Here is a 17452-nt window from a genome sequence, read left to right as displayed (position 1 = left end):
CAAAGGCTGCAGAAAGGATTTTTGGTAAATCATGTCATAAATTAAGTGCACAGAGGGGAGCTCATTAAAGGAAGACCTGAGTTATTCTTTAGGACAGGAATTGCCCACACACCTGCAGCTGCCTACCAGGCCACCTCCCGCTGACGTGTATTTGTATACACTCTTCAGGTCACATCAAATCCACTGAAACTTCCCAACATTGTACCCCAAACCCTCTCGTGACACATCCCTCATTCTGGATTTCCAAAGAGTTTCACTTCCCCATCTTTCTAGAGAATTTTTTACTCCCTCTTGGTGTGTACTGTTTGTATTTTTACAAGAGCACATACCCGCCACGTGACAGTGACATTTTCCTCTCTGGCTCTGCCACTCAGCTGAAAGCCCCGTGGGGGCCTTGACTGCAATTCATGCAGCTGGGCACACAGTAGACACTCACTAAATGATGCTGAATATAATGTACCATCCAAACAGCATGACTCCAGATTTCCAGTTTTTCTTTCTGGAAGGTAAACATTGCCACGAGTTATTAACTACACAGAAGACTTGACCAAACCCAACCCCCTTGCAAAACCAACCAGGTTTTCCTTTGAGGACACTCACCTCTGCAAACAAATTTCTGGCCACAGGACACCATAAAGGTCCAGACTAGGGTTTGGAGCAGACCTCTGTTTTAGTTGTTGCGTCAGACCCATCGAGGCCCCTGAGAATCACGAGAGAGAAACGCAAGGTCCAGGTTATTTCCACCAACCCCGGGAAACCGTGCCTGGATAGACATCTAGGGAAAGTGTTATGTCTGATCTGGGCTTTTGCAACCTTATTTCATAATCTACTTTCTTATCTACTATCTCACAAAACCAAAGAGCAATTGGTACAAACTGTATTGACAAAAGATCAGAACTTGATTCTCAATGGCAAAGGCAAGTATACATTATAAATAGCAAAACAGCTGGCTTGGACCATGTTGCCGGCCACTCATCCAGTTGAGGGATTTAAATGACATCATAACCCTTGAGAGGGTATTGCTAGCCAGCTGGTGTTATTTAGAATACACAAACATTGGAGAAAGAAAACACACACACACACACACAGTCACACACACACACACACACACACACACACACACACACACACAGGTTCAAGTTATGCAGAAAAACACGAACAATGGAAAAATAGTTTGCCCCTCAGGTGCCCTTCCCCTGGGGGGTTGATAGGAAGCCTAGCGGAGAAAGGAAGAAAAAGATTTTATTTTTTCAATTGGCTTTACAGCTCAGCAAAGTCTTTGCCCTGTTGTGGGCAAAAAGCATGAGACAGTGTCCTAAAGGGAGCCAATTGCAATGCTGCCTGCCCCTTTTCTAGGTTCTAGGAAATGAGATCATTCCCCTTGCTTGGCAACTAGGACAAGGGGTCACCCCAGTGCTATCTTCCAACCTAGTTTACCCTGGTCATTTCAGGGTTAAAATTATAGGGTTTGCTCAAGCTTGTTTTTTTCTTCATTTCTGTCTTTTAATTTTGCATTTGCTCTAGAATATAAAAACGTTTGCCCATCCTCCATCGTATGTTCCTTTAATACTGGTAAGGTGTATTAGCAGATGTGTCTCCCTGCCCAGCAGAAAGTTAATCAGAGAACAGATCCTTATTTTCTATGGCAGCATCAGTATTTTAATGTCTGCTAACCCTGTCACTAACACACATTCTTTTAAGGGAAAAAAATGCTTCTGTGCTCTAGTTTTAAAATGCAAAGGTATGATGTTATTTGTCACCATGCCCAAAAAAGTCCTTACTCGATAACTTTGCCAGAAGAGGGAGAGAGAGAGAAGGCAAATGTTCCCCCAGCTGTTTCCTGTCTACAGTGTCTGTGTTTTGTAGATAAATGTGAGGATTTTCTCTAAATCCCTCTTCTGTTTGCTAAATCTCACTGTCACTGCTAAATTCAGAGCAGATAGAGCCTGCGCAATGGAATAAAGTCCTCAAAATTGAAATGTGACATTGCTCTCAACATCTCCCATCTCTCTGGATTTCTTTTTGCCTCATTATTCCTGCTAAGCAATTCATTTCCAGACTTTGCACTTCAGAAGCAATGGGAAAAATCAGCAGTCTTCCAACCCAATTATTTAAGTGCTGCTTTTGTGATTTCTTGAAGGTAAATATTTCTTACTCTTTAAAGTCATTGGGGAATTTTCTTTAAATTGTGTACTGTTTGCTTCTGCCTAGAAATGTTATTCACTTTAGAATTTTCATTGTTTCGGAACTGGGAGTTATTTATAAATTGCTGAATATGCATTTCTGTGGGATCTGAAAAAATAGCTCCGGGAGATGGATGCCTTTGCACAGATATCTGTATGAGTAGAAACTATTGCAAGGTACTTGTGCTAAATCCTCCACTTCTGCAGGGCTTCAGTGGTGTCCTTATAGAAGATTCCTTTAAATCCTGTCTATGGTTAAAGACTGTAGAGCATGGATATGAACTTTTGGATTTTTTTTGCAGGTGCAGATGTTTTATTTTTAAGACCATGTTCGTGTGTCTATGTGTGTGTATGTGTGTGTGTATGTATGTGTGTGTGTGTGTGTGTGTGTGTGTGTGTAACTTGTCAGGACTGGACTTTTTATTACAAGGCACATACGAAGAGTTATCTGTTAGATGATATTAAAGCTTTTAAATATGATCTTTGGAGCTAAGGTCCCAGAACTCTCTGCACTTATGCCCAGAGAGTCAAAGTTAGAGTGAAGTTTAATTTGCTCTTCTGAAAAAGAACTCCTTGACAATTCTTGCTGGCCTCGCATATTCGTATAATTTAAACAAATGCATACTGTATATACGGAGAGGGAAAACTTTCTAGCAACTGCATGTCTAAGTTTTCTCTTTTGAAGAGGACTATCATGGGCGAAGTTTGGACTTAGGGTTTCGTGTTGTAACACTCTGATTTTATACTCGGTGTTGTAAAGTCTCTTTAGGTAAATTTGGCTGCGGTTGTTAATGCCAACTTCTCGTTTCCAATCACTGGCCCTAGTTCAAGTTTCCATTCTCAGCAAAATTATATCCTTCAAGACTTGTGTTTTTCCAATTTGCAAGCACTTTTAAGCCGCTGTCACTGGCTTCTCGATGCAATTGCCTAAGAGCTCAATTCATAAAACGTCCCTGCACTTAGTACAGCATTCATTCGCTGCTTTCAAATACTCCACCACTAGGACTTTTCTTAGTCAAGTAAGTGGCTTAGGAGTTAGGGATACGGCTTTGTCAGGCACCTGATTCTGCTACCCTCAAGATACAAAGCCACATGATGGGTACTTTGCTTTTAAAAGAAATGAAGTCTCTCTATATGTATATGCATGTATGTGTGTGTGTGCATATATATATGTGTGTGTGTGTGTGTGTGTGTGTGTGTGTATATCCATATATATATGTGTGTATATATATATGTGTGTAGATAGATAGATAGATAGATAGATAAATAGATAGATCACGCGATCTTACAGCTAGGGTTTTTGTGTCCCTACTTAGATATTCATAAAAGAGGTTGTTGAGTGTTATTCTGCATTAATTACAAGTTTAGAAAACTGTCTCCAGATGAACTTTTCAGAAGTAAAGCTAGCAATAAGTTATTGCTTTCCCCCCATTCCTGGAGCAGTAAGTGGTTTGAGGAAGCCGTGTGATCCTTCAAACATAATTCAGTAAGTAAAGGTGTCCTGCCTAGAGGCAGCATTCACAACTTGATTGTACTGAGTCTCAAGATATTTGCAAGTGTTTGAGTCAGAGGGAAGAGGGTAAGGCAGAAGACTGGAGCTTGGGTCACTGTTCAGGGTGGCTACAATAGGCACACAATGGAAATTGGTGCCTTGATTGGGAGGAAAAGATTGACTCAAATCCCAGCTGTGCAATTTGTTCATTGTTTGAATGGACAAAAGGCAGTTTACCCAGGCTAATAGCATACCTGCCTGGGTGTCCAAATGTAACTAGATGCTTTCACAAGCCCCACCCACAAAGCAGCACATGTTTTTAAGTCCTGTTTTCTATTCACATCAGCCTCATAATACCCACCCTGACCTGCTGTAAAAGATCTGGAACAAACAAAAATGGTTACACCTACAGTGAGTATTTTCTTATGACTATTGCCCTGAAATTTTGCTGGGCATTTTCGTTGTAGCCCAGACATCTGGAACCAATTGATATTCCATTTATTTAAGATAAAAAGAAAGGTCTTTTAAATTTTGAAAATGTGAATGATTTTTGAGAAACAGTGTTCTGATGTTTTTCCCCCTTTTTTTTTCTCTCCTTCTCTTTCTGGTTCTTCTTTCCTTTCTCTCTGTATCTTTCCTTTCTGTTTCTTTTGTGTTTGGCAAAATAAAAGACCAAGAAAAGGATGAACATATGGGGCCACTTGTTTCAAACTTTTAACTCCTAAGCGAGTTTGTTATTGTTTTCTTTTAGGGGAACATGATGTGATAAAATTCTCTGGTTCTCTGTGGGTGTACTGGACTGTTCTCTGAACTAAAGGAAAATGCAGTAGAGGTTCTATCCTGTCCTAGAGATAAAAGTGCTGATATTTATCTAACAATATAACTCAGCAAAAAAGAAAAGGAAAAAAGAAAAATCTATATAAAATCAATCTCAAATTCTTAAATGTTAGTGATCTATAGGTATTGTTGGGCTTATATGTGTGATACCAGAAATAACTATGGAAAATACAGTTTTGACATCTCCCGAAGTTCTCAATTCACTAAGGCTATCTCTTTCCCTGGATTTCACGAAAACTAAAGAACTTCAAGGCATCTACAGTTGCAGGTGCTTGGCCCTTGGCATTACTATAAACTCAACAAAGAAGGGAGAGATGGAGAAGTGAGACAGGTAGACTAGCATACATCTAAAACTGGCCCATTGCCAGAGTGTGGGGTATGTTCTATAAGATCAGTTTGGAGTTTGCTCTTTTGAAAAAGGCAGTGAAGTCTAGTTGGGTTGGAATTGTTGAGATTTCCACTGGAAGTATTGAAGGGGAAAGCCCCCACCAATTATTTTATAACTAAGACCAATGCAGATTGGCTGATGACCTGTGCCCAGCAGTCCTGGTGGCTGTGGCTATGTGGTGGCAGAGGGCTTCCAGGCAGAGATCCTCCTGAGAAAATGGAAGAGATGTTCGGTTGGGTGTTTACCTTCTCTTCTATTTTACGGTCATTATTTATGATGATCTGCAAACAGAGGGCACTTTTCATCTTAAACTGTTTTACAAGCATTAACTAAATATTTACGTTGTGTTAACAAGAGTCAGGGGTTTAAGGTTTTTTCCCAATTTCTGAGCTGAAGGTCTGGCCACAAAAATGGAAATCTTAATTAGAATGATGGAGTAAAGTCTGCCACTGATGTAGAGAGCCATTAAGTTGAGAGTTCATGGAGGGCAAGGAGGACAAATGATGGAGTCTGTTCCTCCAAAAGGGATGGGGTTGAATGGACCGGCCTCTACTGTGAGGTTCAGAAAAGCCTCTTTTTATAATGATCACTTCCAGCGTAACTCCATGACCCTTTTGACAGGGTCCCTCGCTTACATCCTGTCAGTGACTCATCCAAGGCCACTGAAAGTAAATGCATCTGAAAGAGGTAAAGCTACTTGCCTTGGGAGTCTTCCTGGAAGAAACCACATCTTTGTGCCACAAGTAGCAATGTGGGAAAGTTAGTGATCAGTACTACTCTGAGAGTGGATGGAGCCTTGAGCCACAGCAATCTTGCTTTAGGCAAGGCTGCCATTTGGCTTCTATTATTGGCTAAATAAGTCAACCAGGGGTCCCTTGGTATATTTTGCTGTAAAATGGATACAGTGACACATAAGTCCCTCTGAGACATGAAGTCACAATTCCTGTGACAAAAAAAAAAAAAAAAAAGAAGTCTTTTGCAGGTTTTGAACTTAATGCCCTGTTCTTGGAAGGCAATATCTACATAAACGTTGATTTGATAGTGCACTTGACACAGAGGGCATTAGAATACAGAAGGTGAAGGGTCTACTTAGCATGAGCCAATTTCATTCCTAAATCCTCATATTTCTCCAGTTTCTGTTCATATTTTCACTTCCACTTGTGGTTGTGTTAACTACTGATATTCCCTAGGTAAAAAGTTTCTCTCTTTGTGCTTCTCTCTGTCTCTGTCTCTGTTTCTCTCTTTCTCTCTCTCATTAAGTGAAAATTAAAAAAAAAACCCACCCCTATAACGACATACAGTATTTTCACAAGTCCTTTTTTATCCACAGTAAATTCTTTTTAATAAGTAGCTGGGGAATGCTGTTCTAGTTAACTTAATATTCTGGTCCATAACAAATGCATATGTCATCTTTGAATGGCCAATCTTTAGAGAATTTAAATTAATAAAACGTATTTGGCCCCAAATCTGGACTGAGCATAGTTTAACCTTTGAAAATTCAGAAGGTTTACCAGGATCTCTGAGTGGTGTGGGATTCTACTGCAATAATAGCATTTTTCATTTACATAGTAAATGTTTCTAGATGTTTTATCTCATTGAATTGTAATAGGAATCTGTAAAGAAGGGGTTCGGAAAAAGTCCACGGTGGCAAGGGGATTAAACACAGGTTGTTTGATGCCAAGACATGATCCGTCCACACCACCCTATGGTCTGCCATGCACTCTGATGCACTTTTGTGCAGGGTAGTTCTGACTAATGGCAGTAACAGAATGTGTGTGTGAGGGGAGGGGCAGGGGGGCAATGTACCTTTGCCTCACCCACACTGCCCTTGCAAGGACCAGGGAGGAAACATGACCATTCTTCTGTGTTTTTGGCAGGTAAAGATGCACATCATGTCCCCCTCTCATCTCTTCTATCTGGGCCTGTGCTTGCTCACCTTCACCAGCTCCGCCACAGCTGGACCAGAGACGCTCTGTGGGGCTGAGTTGGTGGACGCTCTTCAGTTCGTGTGTGGAGACAGGGGTTTTTATTTCAGTAAGTAGCCCTCCCTCTCACTGCTCTGTGGATTTACAACCGCAGGGAGTGTGTGAATAACTGAATGACTGCCCGTGGCTGGCAGCTGTCCTCAGCCTCTGAGATTCTTCACCTTAAAGTAAGCCTAGTGGTTCAACGGGGCTGTGGCAGGTTTTGCAGATTTAGGATGGAATTTTCCTCCTTAGCAGTTTGTCTTTTAACTACTTCCTGCTGAGAGCTTTCCCAAATCTATTGTGCTCTACCCTCACTAGTCCTTTCCTTTCAGTGAAAGGATGGGACAAGATGGAGCCTAGAGGATTGCGTTTTTTTTGTCTCAAGATCTGTGGGTGCACATATAAACATATGGAAACAAGTGCTAGGTAATTTGGAGTAAAATAGTAAGGGGGACTTGGAGAAAGAATTAAGGGGGCACATCCCAGATGTCTCCACGCAATATGAAATCACCAGGAACAGAAGGTGAACTTCACTCAAAGGCACATTTGCAAATACAAAGACAGTCTCTAAATGCAAACTCAAATGCCATATTAATTTGTCCTCTATGCAAATTGACCTTGATTTTTTTGGTTATTGCCTTCCTTTGACTTAGCTTTTCTCTGGGACTCTCCATCTGGAAAAGGGTTTCTGACAAGTGTGGGGTTACTTATCCCATAAGTAGATCTCAGGTGATTAAAATGTTGACAGTCAATAAAAAATAGACAGCCAACTCAATGTTTCCAAATAATAAACACAAATATAACTCAATGTTGCCTGGGGGAACTGATCACTTAAAGAATCTACCTCAGAGGTACCTATCAAATTGTACATTATAGGACAGTGAAAGATTTAAAGCCAATTGCTCATTCTATATAATTGTTTGGAATTTTAGAGAGTTCCAGGAAACTGATGTTCAGGTCCTCAGTGAGCATGAATCATTCTTAGAGGTTCATTATCACTCGAGTGTAGACAGCTTACCTCAATTGCCCACTAAGCTTTGAATAGCTCCTCTGATGACTCACAGACTTCAAGTCTCTCTCATCTTCTTCCTGGGGAAGGTGGTGTGTGCTTGTGTGTGTGTGTGTGTGTGTGTGTGTGTGTGTGTGAGAGAGAGAGAGAGAGAGAGAGAGAGAGAGAGAGACAGAGACTAGGGGAAGGGTCCTGAATATAGCAGTCTGTGATGAGCCGGGGAGATGGGAAAGGAGAGGCTGGTGGAGGACTGATGGGTACTCATCACAGATTTGGCAACAAATAGTCTTTAAACAACTACAAACAGAGAATGAGAAGTGCTTTCTATACTTGAATGAGTAAATTCCCCCTCTCTGTTTCCAGCTAATGCTTCAATAGAGTGAATTCAGGTATTTTTCTCCCAACAAAGCAATTCTATCTGGTTCTCTGTTGTAGTGCAGATGAATGAGTTCATTGGGTGGGTACTTTTAAAATAGCAGACCTGTTTTACCTTTGAAATATCCAGTGAAAGGCAAATGTGTTACATCAACATCACCCAATGGTGGGTTGTCATTACTCTTTATTTTGCTGCTACTGATCCACATATAAAAAATGAATAAGTAATTCCACTTATTATGCTCAAGAGATTTTCCCCCTTGATAATCCATTTGCAAAATTTCCTTTGATCCAAGGATCAAGGTGATTGCCAAGCCCACAATTGTCTTCTGTTATGTGCCAAGCTGAATTGTCTTGTTTGACATGATGTGCTCCAGGATTTCCATGCACAGTGCATGGAAACTGGATCATTCTGTGCCTCTGATATTTGAATTAGATGATGAAAAATGGGAACAGAAATAATGATTTGGTTCCACATAATCATATAATACCGATACATGTGCACACAGACAGTTAAGAGTATGGGACAACTAAGATGGAAACCAATTTCAAGCCACTGAAAAGGTTCTTTTATTGTTACTACAATGATCAAATTTTAGCAGATGTTTTTAAACTCCATTTTAATAACTTGAAAGGGAAAGTTTATATATAGGCACTCTTAATGTTTGAAGTATAACTTTGGATAGAAAGTGGTTTCATAAATTGTGATTATTGTCAGCATTGCCATTGAGACTCTATGTTTCATAAATTCTGCCTAATAGAATTCTATGACTTATATAAATTTTTTGTCTGACGCAGAACCTCATGAACAAAAGTATTCTTGTTAACTTTGTAGTCAACTGGACAATCTCTTTTGCCAAAGAGAAGTTAGCTTTAATTCAAAACATTGATGGAGCATGTGCTGTATGTGAGTTACTGTACTAGGCATGAATAAGATGCCTAGAAATGAATGAGAGATTGACTTTGCTTTCAAGAAACTCATAGTCTGATCAGGATGTTTCAAAACTGCATGTAACTATTATCAAATGTCATATGAGAAACACAATCATAGAAGAATAGATTATAGTCCTTTATGCTTTTCCTGAAGATTTTGTCCCATTTGAAATCACCTAGCCATTATCTACCCCCTCAATGGGCTTCTTGATGCCAAAGACTATCTTTATTTACCATTGAATCCTAGTAGCTAGCCCTATGCCTGGCTGATATAGTAAAGGCTCGTATTTGATTATTGAACTGACAAGCTTGAATTGAATTTAATTGAATCCAATTGAATGGAATGGAATTACTTATTTGGGATCTCAGTCTTCAGAACCTTAAAGAATTAGGTTTGTCAAGTACTTTGGACAATTTATACTTCCTATATATCTAGCTATTGGATAAAACTATTTTTCTTTTATTCAACTGAATACAGTATACTAACAATGTCTTAGAGACTGCATTTTGGTCATCCCCAAGCTACACTGATTGTCTGGTTTGTGTCTAAGCCAATTATTCTAACAGGCATTAACTGTTGTCAACAAATTTTATTGAGTTTCCTTTTTGTCCGCTGAGATTTAGTGTGTGTAGAAGTCAGCTTTAAGCATTTACAGTCTTTGAGATACTTTTTAGAGGAAATCAGTCTTCCCCACCTCTATCCCCTGTCAATTGACTCTTATCATTGTTTTTATCCTTATTTTCAAAGTTTTACTGTGGCTGTGCTTTTTATTTTAAGCTGTGTCAAATCCATTTTGAAAGTATAGTTTTGTTGTTCTTGTTATTTTTTAATAGTGGAAGGCAGTTTCTGATCTTAGTTTGAAATTCAAACATTAAAAGAAAATTGCCTCCATATTTATCTTTTTGCTTGGCCCGAATGTTTAACAAGGGGAATTTTCTCAATCTATTAGAAAAGAACAGTTCTGAATATAAAAAAAGTTTTTAATGTTGACTTTGTATTGACTGACCCAGTGTGTGAATGAGCTCATCTTTGTCTACAAGCACAAGTTCCACTACAGCACAGTGGAAGCATCCTTCTAGATTATCTGTTTTGTGAATATTTTCCCAGCATAAGTGGAACAGTTCCTCTATAATTAATGCAGCTTCCCCAGACATTTTATGAAATGAAAGTTCCAATGAACAGCTAATTACTAATTCTTCCCTATGTATCATAGTAAGAGAAGGTATCAGCCAGTCTTGTGCTCTCACCGTCCTATGAGGGAAATGGTAGCATAATGAAGTGGCACATTGGGAAAGAGCTAGCTATTATCTTGCCAGATTGATGGAGCCCTCATAGAGGAGGGCTTGTTATAACGTCATTTTGCATGAAACATAGCAAGAGGAAAAGAGCTTCAACTGAAATAGAAGTTAAGCTTGCCATAGATATAATTTTTTGACAGTCATGGTGATTAACCATTTTAACGTGTACTTTAGGGGCTCGTGGAATTTCTCTCTTTGGAGATACTTTAAAAATTGACAGACAACCAACCATCTTGGATGGTTTCAATTAAGAGCAACCAAAAGAAAGCAAGTTTCGGGGGTCCTTTTTAGTTTTAAGAGTCTATAAACAGTCCCTTAAATAAACTGTATATGCTTTACCTCGGCGGTCTGGGAAAAAGGAGAAGTAAATCAATTAGAAAAAAAAAGTTGGATACCCTTTCAGCTATTCCAGATTTATGGCTTTTGTAAAACATACTTCCAATGCATAGTTATTAAGAACGGGTCTGAATAAACTAAAGGCATTCTTCATGTATTAAAACATACTGCTTGAAGTGAAACTTTGCAATGAATTTCATTGTTATTGATTGCAACAACTTTCCTAGATCTAGGTATTATTATTAACTCAGGCTTCTTTCATTTGAAATATAGTGCTCAGAAAACTGCTCCCAGACCTGTCATTCATTAGCTGTATGACTTTGGCAGGCATTTAAACTTCCTGGGTCAAAATGTCCTTGTCTATAAAACAAGGGGATTTTGTTAAAGCAAATGACTTCTTCTAACTTTAATGGACTCATAGACCAGATTGTAATTATCAAGGATTGGGTGCTATTCAAGAAAGAAGAACCTTGGATTTAAGTAGTGGCCAAAGTACATTTAGTGTCCTTTATCTTCTCTACAGAGTTTCTGTTTGCCCCTAAAGATAGGCGATTCCACCTACTTAATGAAAGAGTAGCCAGCTTCTTTTGTTTTGTTTTGTTTTGTTTTGTTTTGTTTTGTTTTGTTTTGTTTTAAAGTGAGCTTCAACCCCTCAGGGATAGAATAAAAGTTCAGACATGACCAAATACATGAGGGTCATCTGGCCAAAGGAGCACACACCTCATGAAAGCAGACAGCTATTTTTCTTTGCAAGGAAGGACTAGGTCACAGGTCTCATCTTTACATATTCTTACTCTCTTGAATGTGAGAACAAGTGAGTAGGTCAGTTTTAAGTTGCACTTGATTACATTTGAGGGGACAAGAAGAATCTATAGGCTTCTAAACCTTGACCAGCCACCTTTTGCCAACCTATTGATACTGTCTTTCCAACTAAAGAAGGAAGAGTATAGTTTGGGGCATTCAAAGATACATACTATTAGCATTGCTTTGAATGGGGCTGGGTTTGGGCTACACCATTTGTATTCCTTGTTTTGGTACCCCTTGGACTGCCAGTCATGCATTTGTATGACAGCTGGTCAAAGTTAAGGGTACAGTCACTGGCTGTGGAAAAGCTTTTCAAAGAGAAAAGCTTTGAAATTAATTGGCACATGTGGGGTTTGACCTATGGCCCTGGCCTCATTAGCACCACTAAGCTAATAAGTCACAGGTATTCTTAAAGAAAAGCAAAGAGTTTTTACATTGACCTGAAGTGCTTGCTACTACTCTAAATATGCCCAAGAGGACCAGTCTATGCAACCAAAGGACCACTTAAAAAGTGATAGTATCTATGCAAAATAAGAAACTAATTTGCATTTTTCTGACATTTTTAATGTTCTTTGGGTTTATCTTCCTGATGGAGAATTATGGGAAGCAGAAAAGTGAAGGGTTCGAGACTAAGATCCTGGTCTCTATTGACAAAAATTTAGAGTTTGAATTCTAATTTACTTGGTGTGTGGCCCTGAGCAAGCTACTTAACATCTGTTCCTCAATTTCCTCATCTGTAAAATGGGGGCCTACCTCATAGAAGTGGTGTTAGGATTAAATGAGTTAATGTATTAGAACATATTGATTTAGAATACTGCCTGGCACATAGTAAGCACATCCATATGTTAGCAATTATATTTATTTATTCTTTTCTGGGATCTGTTGCAGAGTCTATTGCAAAGGTTGAGGAATCTGCACAGCCCAATAAGTTATACACTCATTTTCTCTCCTTAGGGACAACTGATAACACCTGTTATTAGTAATAATTGGTATATAGCAGTATCAGTAACAAGAAGAATGTCTTGTGTTTGAATAGTACATTTACTTTTTCAAAATCCAGTTGCATGAGTTTTCTCACTTTGTTTGGTTTTACCACTGGAATGCAAGAATTATGGATTCACTGAATAAATGAGAAACATAAGACACTGAGACTTTGTGACTTACCTCACTGGCTGGATCCAGAACCAAAGCTAAGGTCTCTTGTCTCCAAGAAGCATATTCATTTGGCCATTTACATTGTTTAGAGGCCCAATGTGTGATAGCATAGGGAGATGCTTCCAAAAATCCCAGTCCTCTTCCGAGAGATAAGGAGCAGAAACCCCTGGGTAACTGAATTGATTCTGAAAACTTCTTTGAAAGGAGGCATGAGGGAGATATTCATGTGATAACCCTACAGTTTCTCTTGTAGGAAAAATTAGGAAATACTAGTAGAATTTCCTCAGGGTGCACAACAAAATCTTTGATTGGAGGCTACTGCTGTTCAAGAGCCTTCAGAGACTGGACCCCATTCAGACAGAACACTGCAGCTCACCTGTGAGCACCAGGATATGTAGTATGATCTGGGGGGGGGGGGGACATCTCCTCTGGCCAACTTCAAGTTGTCTTCATTCTCTTCCAGCAAACTTCAGGTGCCTCATTTCTTGCAGCTGTTCTGTTGCTTTTTCTCAAAGACTGGTTGAAGAAGGGCTGTTTATTTGGACCAGAAATCTTTCTCTGGGAATTATGAGAGAGATGTGGTAAAGGAGAGGTGGTCACAAGGTTCCATAATCCAGATAGTGTGCCAGGCAGGAAGAGGCTTCTCCAATTTGGCCATGGAAGGAGTTATGAGAGCAGGCTTGGGTTTGGATGAAAGGCTTCCACCTGTGCAGGTATCACTCAACCAGCTTTTTGAAGACCATTGGTTTTGGATGTCTCGTATCTTAAGTGGCTGGTAGGTTAGGCATTTTAGATCCAGAAGAGAGTTTTGGCATTCTTCAAATTCCCTGGGCCTCCATATACCTTGTCCAGACATCATGTTCCATGCCAGCATTCTTCAGGGCCTCTGTTAAGAGATGACTATCCCTCTAGCAACCTTCCTTCCCATTTCACAGCCTGCAACAAAGAATCCGACACACTGAAAACAGGCACAAGATCTCTCTCAAGTACATTTTTCATTGTTCTCAATAATGGACTACAAAGCCTTTGCTCTTTTATGCAGCCAGACGTCTTTGACAACCATGGTGGCAAAAAATCGTTTTTGCACTGAGCTGCTGCTCTGGCAAAGTTCCATCCTACACCTCTCTGTGAAACATCAGCAAGCTCTTACATCACAAAGAATTACTTTTGGTTGCCTGGAAAGTTCAAATCCTCAGGCCTTATTAGCTGTTAGACTAAGAAGATGACAACACAGCATTTTGTTTGTCTTTATCTACATGTGAGATCATGTTTAAAACAGCAAAGAGCTGTTATTTGACGTGCAATTCCTGAACCGTAGTAAGTTGTATGCCTATTTAATGCATTGTTTAGTCTCACATTGGCTAAAGCCACTTAAAGAAGCACTTGGCAAGCTCTGGCTTTTCATTCTTGGCATAGCTGCCCCTCTTACTTTTTCACTGAACCTTAAATACCAAGAAAAACCCTTCACTTACTTTATATCTGGCATATTGCTTTATGCAGTTGGCCAGAACTTTTGCATGTGGCCCTCTGCATTTGTCCTAAGGTAATTAATGGCTTTGCAATATTTGATCAGCAGCAGTACGGATACAAAGAGAAATTGTGCAACCAGTAGAGACCACACAGTCTTTTAAATTAAAACCTTTTGCATTTAATGCTCAGGCATACTACAGGATAATGGTTTCCATGCCAAAAAAAGGGGGGGGGCATGGGGACGCCCCTGGGAAGACATGCAAAAAACTGATTATTGATTAAGCATACATCTCTCTAATATCTCCCTCTTAAAACTACCTGATTGCTCAAAGGAAGTAAAATTAAAGACTGCTACAAGCTTGGAAAGCCTTGAAAAATAGTCAAACATCAAGAATGAAATTCAGAGAGGGGCGCCTGGGTGGCTTAGTCAGTTGAGTGTCCGACTTCGGCTCAGGTCATGATCTTGTAGTTCATGAGTTCCAGCCCCACATCAGTCTCTGTGCTGACAGCTCAGAGCCTGGAGCCTGCCTTGGATTTTCTCTCTCTCTCTCTCTCTCTCTCTCTCTCTCTCTCAAAAATGAATAAATATTTTAAAAAGAGATTTAAACTCAGAGAGAAGTGATGTGTCCAAGGTCACACAGCTAATTAGTGACAGAAATAGAAAAAGATACTGTTGATTCTGTTTTCTGATTCTAATGCAGTGTTTGGCCTTTAGAAGCAATGAACCATGCCTATATCAAAATTACCTGGTAAATTAAAATGGCCAGGAGGGGCCTCCAATCAAGCTCACCCAAATGAACGTAGATCTTGGTGGCTCTCATTCCAACAAACTCACCTGAAAGTTAACACTTTTGTTCCCTTGCTGTAGAAATTTTCACAAACTAAAATAATTCCCTGCCTGTTTCTTATACATTACACAAAACCTGCAGATGCTTTGGGCATTCCACTCCACTTAAGGTCATAATTTAGACTATTATTGTATATTATATTATTCTGACTCTTTGGTCACTCTCTCCAATGTCAACTTGGGTAGAACTGCTTTGGAATGACTTAGCAAAGCTGTGCTCCTGGAAAATCTGAAACAGTCTGACGAGTTGTTGGATCAGCTTTTTTTTCTGGAGATTTCTCTGACGGCCCTAGGCCAAAAGAAATTTACACCTGATTTTTTTGCAGACTTCCAAGCAAATACTCTATGAATCTCTTCAGACTTTCTTCTTTCATCTGTGGTCTTTATGAGGTACTAAAAAGGCTGTTGAAGGGGTCTTTTTAAACTTTGAAATTTTGTTAGTCATAGACTCAATTCTGTGAATATTGCTGGGAAGATGGTACTACCTCTGTGCCATTTACCCTGGTGAAATGGTCTTTCATCAGAAGCAAGTGATTAAGAAAGTCCACACTGAGCCAACCCACAAGCAGCCAACTCCTGATAATCTATGAAACTGGGGAAAGGAGCACCAAGAGTTAGAATTCTGGATTAAACTGATTTGAGGACACTGTAGATTTTGGCCTCCTTTCTCGCTGCCCCCTGCCCCAGCTCCTTTGTGAGACCAAGTGGCCTGTTTTTAAATCCTACTTCATTCTCATACTCCCCACTTGCCTCCATGAGCAGTGCCACTGGCAAGAGAATTTCTCAACCTAAGCACTATTGACATTTTGAGCCAGATATTTTTTTTTGTTGGGGAAGGAGGGCTGCTCTGTGCATTGTGAATGTTTAGCACCACACATGGCTCCTACCTTCTGGATGCCAGTGTCCTTCCTCCCAGTTGTGACAATCAAAATATCTCCAGACATTGCCAGATGTCTCCGGCGGTGGGCCGGGGGGTGAGGGGTAGTGTGGAATCACCCCTAGTTGAGCACTACTGGACTAGAGGTCTCCAGAAGAGAAACAGTTAGAGAGATGAGAAAGCCATTAGTGAAACTAACACAGAAAGTAATTGTCAGTCACTGGTTAATCAGAAGTCTATGTTCCATTACCCAGAGTAACAATGAGAAGACTCATTGTGGTTTCAAAAGTCTTTCCCTGAAAATAAAAAGCTCTTCCTATAGGCTATCTAGAAGGTATTTGTAGGTGCTCCTTCTTGTCTTATAGCTGTGGAATTCATTTATTTTAGTAATGCAGCAAAGGAAGGCAGAAATGGTGTAAAGCAAAACTTTGTGCTTTGAAGTATGATTATGACCACCTGTAGCAAAAGATAACTAGATAAGCTAGTTATCTTTGACCTCAATATTTATGGCCATTCCCTTCTTAGTCATATAACAAATAAGCTGCCAATGTCCCACAGTTGAAAAGGCCTGGTTCAGATATGGTGGCCATGATTTTTCTCTTCCCTTCTTGTGTCTTTCCTATCTGAATATCATCAGAGGCATTTTATCGCCAAGAAACAGCCCCAGCAGAAAACAGAAAGAGAAGACACTGGAAATCAGAAGTTCCACATTTGGGCCTCACCCAGCTCCCCTACTTAACAGCATTTCTCCCCTTTGGAGCAGTTAGTTAATATCCTTGCGTCTTACATTCCTCATTAGTAAAGTGGGAATTAAAATATTATACCTCAGAGTTCTTTTGAGGCTCAACTATAGAAGGGTTTGGAAAACCTAAGGGGTCATCCAAACATGTTGCTATAATTGATTGAATTAAATGCTTTGCCTTGTCCCTCTATCACCACCACAAATTAGTTTAGTGGTTCAACTTCAATTATTAATGACATTGACCCATTAGTTCAATTGTTCTGCAATAATTATAATCTAGACAAGTTAATTTGGCAGTGTATCACCTCAACCTTACTAATTAGAAAGAAAAGTATGTTGGTATCTTCTGTTCACTTCTATATCACTTTACATTTAGACCACCCAAGAGTTAATTAATGTATTTTCAGAATGCTCACCCAGTATTACTGTTATGTCCTCATTGCAGGGAACAGGAAAGAGACAGAGCCTATCACTTTACCACGCTAAGCTTGCTTAAAAAGTCTGTCTCCACAAGGTGGTTTTGTAGGCACTGAGGTATCACATGTAGGCAAGAGATTTCCATTCTCCCAAGTCAGCTATTGGTTATTTCTGCTTAGCCTCAAAATGCGGTGTTTAGCAGAGGGAATGTACTCGCTAATCAGAAAAGTATCTTTGCACTCTCAGGTTGCCCATTGTAACAGCTTCCTTATCATAGCCTGACTTAGGGGAATTGAATTTTTTTGTTTGAGCATGGCTTTG

At 39.7% G+C, this 17452-nt stretch overlaps 1 protein-coding gene across 5 annotated transcripts in view; it reads left to right on the top strand.

The window, feature by feature from the left end:
- Window positions 1-1928: 1928 nt before the first annotated feature.
- IGF1 (insulin like growth factor 1) overlaps window positions 1929-17452 on the top strand; it is a 77849-nt gene continuing 62325 nt past the window's right edge. For 3 of the 5 annotated variants that reach the window (XM_047868258.1, XM_047868257.1, XM_047868255.1), the window contains exons 1-2: window positions 1929-2140; window positions 6778-6934. In XM_047868258.1, coding sequence (XP_047724214.1) covers window positions 2078-2140; window positions 6778-6934 — 220 coding nt within the window. In that variant the 5' untranslated portion in view covers window positions 1929-2077. Of the gene's footprint in view, window positions 2141-4046; window positions 4087-6777; window positions 6935-17452 lie in introns of those variants that run through there. The other 2 variants (XM_047868259.1, XM_047868256.1) reach the window with 1 other exon arrangement.

This window comes from Prionailurus viverrinus, chromosome B4 (genome assembly GCF_022837055.1).
Source record: "Prionailurus viverrinus isolate Anna chromosome B4, UM_Priviv_1.0, whole genome shotgun sequence".
Classification (NCBI taxonomy): Eukaryota; Metazoa; Chordata; class Mammalia; order Carnivora; family Felidae; genus Prionailurus; species Prionailurus viverrinus.
Note: the sequence above shows the minus strand (reverse complement) of the source record. Positions and strands in the feature narration are given on the sequence as shown.